Below are 10000 nucleotides of genomic sequence, written 5' to 3' on the forward strand. Positions count from 1 at the left end.
AAATCCTCTAAGAAATAGGTTGCTTTATTAGCAGTTAACATTACATCTTACTATATTTTGTTAATACCTGTGGGCTTCTAAGCAATTTAAATAATCAGTAGCATCAATTTAATTTTTTGTTATTATGTTATTTATCCTAGATTGTATACACTCTTACACACTTGAAATAATTGCTATGAAACATTTTAAACAATTGTTTGCAATATATACATACATTGTGTTATTTAAATTCTCTGGCTGTATTTATATTATTTGTATATTGTGGTCAATTTTTATATATTCCTGTTTTCTATAAATTTTGCTGTTTGTTTGGTTTACAGTTTAAACACTGATAGTAGATAAATAGTATGATTTGCCTTTAAGCACAATTACCTAACACACAATAGTAGCAGAAAATTCCTAACAAAAATGTAAAAAGATGGTATTAGGGGAGTAGAGTTAATGAATACTCCAAATGCAAGCTCAAATCTACCCTGTGAAGCAATCAAGTTTTTTGCAACTGTTTTGACCTTACTGACACAAAATTAATTCTGCAAATCTAATCTCAAAATAAGATTCTACATCTAATGCAGTCCCATTTGTCCATGTATTTAATCAAAAATATTTTATTTATAGGCATTATACACACTGCTTAATAGATCAGAAAATAGATTTAACAGATTAGACATAAAGTGCTTAAAAAACTAAAAACATTGCTTTCTATTGTCTGACTTATTGTACTGATTGTACTGATGGATAATTAAAACTGAAAGAAAATAGCTCAGCTGGAAGGTGACAAATATCTACACTGGGATAAAAAAAGTTACTTATACTCTAGTCATACCTCAGTTAAAGATCTCCTGATATCTTGTGACTGAACTCAAACTATTTATCATTGCTATATATTACAAAAAAATAATAATAGGATGCTGTCATTGCTTCTTAATACATCACTGAGAAATTACCACTGCAAAATTTTAGCCAAACTTTTAGATAAGGCTCCTAGTGATGTTATAAATTCACACCAAAAGCACAAATACTCCATTAGAATAAATAAATGGAGGGGGGGAATCCTACAATATTAGCTTCTTTAACAGTTTCTGATCATTTTACTGATTATAATGTCTCAGTTTCCAAATGACTGGCTCTGCTTATGAAGCACTTTAAACTGAACTTCATGCATGCGATTCACAAACCTTAACTGATCACTTAACTATACTGAAGTGGTGGAAGAAAACATGCATTTAAAAAGGTCTGCAGTCTACCTGCCCCTTGCACACAAGTAGAACAGTGAAGTTTTTCAATCTCATAGTAAAAAGTTCAACAGAAAGGAGAATTACAATACAACATGTAAGATCACTTTACTTTGCATAAGCGCAGAAAGAAACAAAGACAAATAAGTTTGTATATTTCTTGTTGATTCAAATGTCAATTTCTGACCTATTTTTCTCTCTCTCTCCAAATTAGACAATACCTCAAGTGGCACCAATGAAACTGCTCACGTTATTCTTCTCTTCGCTTTTCGGAAAACGTGAAAAGAGTAAGTTGTAGTCCAAAACACATTCAAAATCACATGAAGGATACAGATTTCATGTTTACCAGTGCTTATGTTCCATAACACCATGTTTTGGGGGATGATTTATATTCCAGATTCAGTCTGCATTTAAACCTACCATAAAATGCCTCCTGAGTCCTATTAAGTGGACACAGGGCTTTACTTTGCCTGTCTGCTTATTTAAGATCTAATCACAGTTTTGAAGGGGGAAAATATTGCCCCTAAGCCTGTCCCCCTCAGAACCTGTCGGATATTAGTACTCAACTGGATATTTTCATCTCCAATTGTTATTCTCTGTGGTCTTTGCAAATGCTATCTCCTGGAAGCTGTGACTCTGTGGACAAATTGGCTAGAAATGACTAGGGCTCCTGCTTTGAGAAATGAGTAAGTAGCATATTATTCTCATTCTGTGTTTTCTGCTGTAATATACGGTGGTGGTAACTTTTTTAACATACTAAATGAATATTAAACAACTAGGTGCATGTTTAAATGATGCAACAAAAGGGAAGGTTGGCAGAAAAAATTGTTTTACAGTAGAATAGCACGAATGTTAAGCATTTAAGAAGGATCTATAAGAATGAAGATTAAGTATCTTTCCCCCCTTATGGTTAAACAATACAGTGAGGGAGCCAGCTGTTGAAGAGTCTATACTAGAATGTGAAACAATGCAGAACTGAAAAATCCCCAGATACTTTTCAGGTTTCAAATTGAAATTATTTTAATTGTTATATCTATAACAAATAATAGTCACATAAGCTATTTAGTATTAAACACAACTTAAAAACCAGAAAACAAATAACTACCACACTCATTTGCGGCAACAGGCCCAAATTAAAGCAATGCAACTACAGTTTTATTTTGCAAAATTCAATAAAACTATTTTTAACAGCTTTAGTTTCAGCAAGGCTATTTTCTCTTCTGATTAAATCCAGATGCTGATAATAAAAATATACCTATTTACAAATTAAGTACTCAGTACTGCGCCATGAACAACTAATTGCTTTAGCTAATGGGAACAATAGGAAACACAAGCATCTCAGCAGTTCAGACAAGACACTCCGCACCCAGTAGGATTTGGTCCCATAATTGAGGGGGGAAAGTGCCCTAATGCCATTTAAAAAAATTAGTAGTAGTAGTAGTAGTAGTAGTAGTAGTAGTAGAAGCAGAAGCAGCATCATTAAAACAAAACAAAAAAGAATTATTCTCTACTTTTTTCTACTAAAGTTGACTGCAAAGGTAGTTGGATTCCCAATTGATAAAAAATGAAAATAGATGAAATACTGAAGAGTACCTGTTATTCAGTTTAAAGTATCAAATGGAAATGTGGTCCCCTATATTGTACTTTTTTCTTTCAGTCTCTGTGAACAGGTCATTAAGTCACACCACCGATATTTCTATTTGAAAAATTCATCCATTTTATTTTATTTACAATTATCACAGCACCAGCAAACATGAATGTTGCAAAAAGTCACTGTGGTCCTTTCACCTTAACTGAGTTTTGGAACAATTTCATTCTAGTAGGATGCAAAGTATCAAGTAATGTGGCCCTCTGGTGGAAAGCTAAGTATCACATTTTCCTTCCCTGTATCACTCAGGGAAACTGGAGGTGCTTTTTTTTTTAGGGAAGAAAAAACCATTTTTGCTGGAAAAGATATAGGGGCAACTTTTATAAATACACCACACACCCTTAACAGAAGATGTACAATATATCCCAGTGCAGGCAGATCTTTATGAATAAGAAACACAGATCTGATATTTGAAGGTGAACATGCAAGAGAGATAAAAAACAAACAAACAACAAATAATGCTCTGAAAACTCTCCACTTTCTGCAATATCGTAAAAGTGCACAAAATCCACATCAGAGTAAAGGTCACTAAAGGAAATCTAATTTGTAAGAAAACAAACACAAAGCAAAAACAAAACAAAAAAACTTACCTGCTGTTGTTGCAGATGCAGCAGTTCTACTGTGCTTACTTCAGTGCTCGTGTCACCACTTGATCTTCCATCTCTGCTGCCAGCATCTAATTGGCTGCTTAGAGTGCTCATTCCATTTTGATTCATTGAACTGTTGCTTATTGTCTCTGTCGCAGATTCCTGCATCATGACTTAATACCTAAAAGTGATTAAGAAGTATCAATTAACACACACGTTACACCTTCACACTTCCATTATCAAGATGTCCCTCTCTGCCAATTACAGAGACAGCATCTTTAGATGAAGGGGAGAGAGGAAAAAATCCTTGCAGAGTCATTTAAGAAGCAAGCAATGCAATGCAATGCAATGCAATGCAATGCAATGCAATGCAAAGCAAACCTTGCTTTCGTAGACACACTAATTGCTGAAATTACATTTCCTATAAGAAACACTTTGTGCAGTTAAATTTAACAGGGAAAACAACACCTTATATACTTGCAGACTGGTCAAATAACATTCACGAACAGCTACATTTTAAAGTTACCTATCAAACCAGTTTAAATGAAGGCACAATTTCACACACTGCTCTGTATTTCTTATTATCTAGCTTTGACAACCATGGATGAGTATACAGCCTTATTTAAAATATTCACTATCTTGATTCTGTCAGAATTTTACAGCATTTCTTATGCAAGGCTGTTGTTTAATGATGCACAGCTAATCATACAAAATTAAAATTTTGTAAGGGTGTTACAAATCATATGGTATCAACCAATGATAAATAGTATAATGGGCTTCTCCTTTTTTGTGACTAAATAAAATTTTGCCTTGGAGGCATTTTAAGAAAAAGCTCCTGCTGCAAACACGTCAGATATTGCCTATTTTTTTAATCAAACGGCTGATATTCATTTATTTTTCTGACATTTAAAACATTTAATACTGTCCTTCCTGGGAAGTAATTAAGCTTATGCATGAGCAGCAATCAAACTGTTCACTTGAAGATGACTTAAAACTCAATTTTAACATAGGCAAATAAATGAAAGATATAAAATTAATTTTCCAAGCATGTATTAGATATGAAAGCTGGAAATAAAATCTATCAAGAATATCACTAATGATTGTGCTAAAAACAGCATAAATTATGCATATTACCTTCTCTACAGTAATAAATGTTTTATCATTTTCACTGCATAAATATACTGTACTTTCAGGATAGCAATGAGATGTCCTGCCAAGATCAGTTGAAATCCATGCAGTAAATAAAGAATCAACATAACCTTACAAACTAGAATCTCAAGTGCATTTTGCATCTGTAAAATGGAAACATCAATTTTTGTTCTCAAAGCTACTAACATTCTACACTGTGCTGAAGGTGCTCTTCGGTTCATTTTCCTGTAATAATGCATACATTACACAGAAAGATTTCCAGGAAAAGAAAAGAGCAGACTTTCTGAAATGAGATCTTAAAAGGCACCTCTCCTGGTAGGCAAACAATCTTTTTAAGCAACCTTGGTTAAAGAACACAGATGCTACTTTATCCAACATATTGTTCAACTCAGTTCAGCCTGTGCACAAGAATTTCTTCCTATCAGAGAAAAACACCAAGCAGACCACTACAGCTGAAGCCACTCTTAAGAACGTCAGCTAAACAGCAATATAAGTTTTCATAAAGAAAGGTTTAAAGGGTAAATAGAATAAACATTTTTTTAAAAAAAACTTTACACAGCAAAAGTCTAGTTCTGGTCAAGAAGGAAGGACACAAACACAACAAACATGATTACAGTTCACGTAAAATAAAGGGCAGCTGTTACAATCACAGTTAACCACTGTAGAACCAGATGTGTTTAAGAACAAATAGCCCTTGTTAAACAGTCTACAGAACATTAACTAAGAATAAGAATAGAAATGAAAAATGTGATATACGTGAAGATGAATTTTCCAAGAAGAAAACTAAGCTAATATTCTTTTTTTCCTGAGAATAAGAAGCTAATAAGTATTCAAATTAGGCATAAATTTTACATGCACAGAGTTTAAAATATTCAGAAAAAGGGGTCTGATAGCATTTACTAGGTATATGAGCATTCTAAATAATATCTCCTGCAATTCCACAGACATGTTAAAAACAATATATTTAGACTGCAATCCTACATCCACTTACACAGGAGTATGTCTCCCAAACCCAATGGGACTTACTTTATGTAGATGAGTATAGGATTGTGTCATTTGTTACTAAAATGCATTTAAAGCATACACCTCATCTTTTCCACAGTGTCTCCTAAATTATTTGAGGTGGAGGAATGTCTTCAGACAGATTTTTTAAAAACCAACAAAGTAAATATTTGACTATATTTGTGCTGTTGTCAATTACATGCATTAAAAAGATAAACCCTGTGAGCATGTAGCTTAGCCAACCAATCAAAATAGTTCATACATTTTTGGAAATCTCTAGCTTCAAAATCAAAATGATTATCTTTGCATATCTGCGATTCTTTGAGGACAGTAAGAAAGAAAAGGGTTAAACATCCTCCAGCTCATGCTAACCGAAAGGTGTATAATGTATCGCGGATTTTGGTATCCTTAGAAAGTCCTAACGTGTAGTTTGGAGTTTTAAGCTTATGTTGATCTGTGAGCCTGTGCAATCAAGTTGAGCAAAACATGACCAATAAATGGTACTTCTGCAACGGAATACAAGGTCTGAGCTACCCTTAATGTGCACAGAAAAGGGACAAGGAGAGAGCATAATATTAATTTGGAAGCTGGTGATGGTAAAGGAGGAGGGGAAAAAGTGAAAATATTTTCCAAAGTAAGCCACACCTGCCTAGCATTCTGACATGACATACAGCTCACATAACCATAATAAAATAGGTTAAAATAAGTAGTCTCTCAAATTGGAGGTTGTACTGGTTAGAGATACACACCATTACTTTGTAATTTTGCCAGTGGGGGGCTCCAAGCAGAAGAGGGACTTTGCGGGTAAAATCTTGTTGTGTGGTTAGCATGACTCTGTCAATCCCTTAAAATATTGCATCCTGAAAATATATATATTTAAGGCTGTTGGTATCCTGCAAGCTCTTCTTAAGCTCAAATTCATAAACAGACTAAACTCAAGTACTTGTTCCAATTTTATGATTTTCACTCCAAATTGATTTAACCTCCCCCAATACTATGATAAAGCATGCCTTTTCACACACTATCCAAGTTCAGTGCATCGTCCTGAAGTTAATTTGTGCATGGATCCCAAATTGCATGACAATTAAGACAGCCGCCTTCAGATACCTCAACTATATTTCACACAAAAGGTACTTCCTGTTAACGGAGAAGTACAGGCTACCACCTGAGCATTTAACAAACAATCAGGCAATTCAAGTGGAATCCTCACACTATATAATTAGAAGAATACACTTTTCCTTCCTGCTACATGCTCTCCCTTGCCACTAATCTTAAGTTTTCTCTAGGTTTCTTTAAATCAGCAAGTCACTGTACAGATACTTATTCTCTACACCACTTCCCTTTTGAAACATTAAAGTGACACTGAAACTGACTGCACAAGATTGCATTTTCTCTTCCTAAACAACTTGAATTGAAAGGTTACTTAGTGTAACAATATTTACTTGCAGAATTGTGTTGTTACCAAGGGCATAATGGATGGTGGCTATGCAGGTTTACGCAAGAATGAGTGAAGCATGAGGCATTAGCCATGTGTTTGACATGTTTCAAATTGCTATAATCCAGCATTAAACACACCCAGCAATTCATGCCATTTCTTGCAGCCATAATCTTGAATAAAGCGTGCACAACCACTTATTATATAAATTAGTATATGACTCCCTGTTATAGTCACAACAGTGCTTTTGTGTTTATTTTGCATCAAGATGTGGTCTTTTATTTGTACAAATAGCAGGATAAAAAGACACAGCTCAATTAGACCTCCCTACTTTTATGATAGGGTTGCACAAAATTCTATACTTGTTTGTTTTGGTGTTTTTTTAAAAAAAATGAGTTATGTTGGCATAGAATGGAACAGTGTGAAATATTTTCTTCCTTGTGTGATTCCAACACTGCTTTATTGCTTTCCTGGTCTCTGAACCCTGTGAGGGCCAGGTGCTGTTTTGAACTTCAGAAACATGAATGACTATAGCAAGTGAAAGTTCTGAATCACCACTAGGGGGCCTCATTTTTGAGAGACAGAAGGCTTTATTGCATATGATCAACTTCCTAGACGGAAAAAAAGCCTTGGAGTTTTTGTATTCACTGTTAACAGCCCTTAAAAATCAGTTGACAAGAATGAGAGTCTGGCTAAGTAGGAATGATCTAGCAGCTGTAAGGTACTATCCGATATGTACTTAATTATTTTAAAATAGGTTAATACTTTCTGTTCCTTAAAGCTTGTAACCTACAAACCTCCTAAAATGGAAAACCCAAGTCAGTTCTGTCCATTGTCATAAATGGCTTGCAAACAGTAGCCTAGAAATGATAAGATAGGATGAAGCTTAATATGATGCCACATGAGTGTACTTAAAGAGTTTATAAATAAATGTTGACTTCCACAACATATTTGAAGTGTTAAGGTTTCACATCCCTATCTCCAGCAGATATAATGTGAAAATGCAACTTTAAAAAAAAAAAAAAACCTGGAATGAGCAAGTATAGGATAAAAATTCAAAATGTGATCCAAAGGACCTGGAAATTAGAGCCATGCGCCCTGAGGTTCTCTCAAACAGCAGTCTGTTGTACTGCATAACAAACTGCTTTTGAAACTTAAAAATTAGTTTGTGATACAATATGTGCCCGTAGGCATGTTCAAACCTTCAAATGTGCAGAAAATGTGTTGCACATCATTTGTGTGTTTTATAAATTTAAAATAAATAGCATACCTTTATAGATCACCTCTCAATTGCAACTTCTAGATAAAACATCATTTTGCCAATAATTAATCATTTCAGATCCCTCCACCCATAATCAAACACACTCACAGAATTTAAAGGACTGTGAGCATATGTGGAACCTCCCCTCCAATAACCCTGTATGTTATAATACACTTTTTCCTTGGTTCTCTTTAAAAACTAAGACATACCCATCATTCTGCATTTTTAATCTTGACCAGAACTTAGATTTGGGGGAAAATAATATCATAATGTATTTTTTTTAAGTGCTCTCTTTGGCTCGATTCATAATTAATAGCAGGCACAATATACTTGAAAATCTAGACTAGTACAGTAAAAGTCTTAAATATGTATGACTGTATAATAAATCAAAATGGCAACTATAAGGCTATTGCTCTATGTGCAATAAGAAAAACAATACAAACAAGTTTCATTCTGTCCCCCTCATTTAAATGTAAAGTATGATACATTTCAAAGACAGACATAAGAATGGGAATAACTGAATACACTGTTTGGTTGGTGTCCCTAAAATAATTAGGCCCATTGTAACTGAAATGCTTAAAGTACCACTTTTGATGGTGGGATTCAAGGAGAAAACAACTGTATTTAAGTTAAAATCAAGAGAATCGTCATTTTTAAATGGCAAAGTTTTTACCTATATACTCAAGCAGAGCTACCTGATTTGGTTAGGTAACTCCAGACACGCAGGGAAATGGATGACCTTTCTAGACCAGGATCCGAACATGCAAACTGGTCCTAGTAAGATGCCTACATCAAGCAGCTAGGGTGCTGGGTCAGCATCTATACACACAGCACTCAAATGATGGGGAATGAGATCCAGATGCAATTTAGCCAATTTAACCAGCAATGCACAGTGTAGATGACAGTGTGTCTTGCCATCTGTCTTACAATGTAGATAGGAATGCATGCAGGCAAACCTCAACCATCTGCCATCTAGGACTGCTGCATGCAGTTGTTATCATTTGTGTTAGTAGTCAACACGCAACATTTTGCTGCTAATAACTATCTCTAGATGAAAGCCAGTGTGGTTAGGCACTCGAAGGAATGACAAATTCTACACTGCAATCTGATCTAGATTAGATTGACAAAATGCATCCTGCCATTCTTCACTACCTTCTACTGAGCCTCTTTTCCAAGGGGAAAAGGTAGTATCCTGTAACACTGGCAGCAAAATACGGTATAAAATGACAGCCTAAAATTAAATTTCTAAACTAAAACAGTAGGTCTGTGGGTATATATATATAGTTATTTATAACATGTTTTTATTTATTGTTATTCCTATTTCCCATCCCAGCAATAGAAATTACACACACAGAACATACAAATAAACTTCTAAGCTGAAGGGTGAGTAACACAGCTATATATCGGGTATGATGTAATAAAACTGGCAATTCCCATTTTATTCTTCACATGAATTAGTGTACAAACATGCAACTTCATCATGTATTACTAAGGCAGCAATCCTAAAACAAACTCACTGGGAAGTAAGCCCCATTGAACTCAACGAGACTGACTTTCAAACAAACTTGCATAGGCTTGTATTGTAAAAACATACAATGTCCAGCACACCACAATAGGCCACACTTAGGATGACCACCACTGCATGCATTTTCATAGTAAAACAATCCTAAATACAAATATTCTATC

At 34.6% G+C, this 10000-nt stretch overlaps 1 protein-coding gene across 19 annotated transcripts in view; it reads right to left on the minus strand.

Moving 5' to 3' along the window:
* FOXP2 (forkhead box P2) overlaps nt 1–10000 on the minus strand; it is a 349270-nt gene that overhangs the window by 182556 nt on the left and 156714 nt on the right. For 17 of the 19 annotated variants that reach the window (XM_053406905.1, XM_053406902.1, XM_053406898.1 and 14 more), the window contains one exon: nt 3471–3648. The exons of 1 other annotated variant lie outside the window; for it this stretch is intronic. In XM_053406905.1, coding sequence (XP_053262880.1) covers nt 3471–3638 — 168 coding nt within the window. In that variant the 5' untranslated portion in view covers nt 3639–3648. Of the gene's footprint in view, nt 1–3470; nt 3649–10000 lie in introns of those variants that run through there. One more of the 19 variants, XM_053406913.1, reaches the window with a different exon arrangement.

Source organism: Podarcis raffonei, chromosome 10 (assembly GCF_027172205.1).
Source record: "Podarcis raffonei isolate rPodRaf1 chromosome 10, rPodRaf1.pri, whole genome shotgun sequence".
NCBI lineage: Eukaryota > Metazoa > Chordata > Lepidosauria > Squamata > Lacertidae > Podarcis > Podarcis raffonei.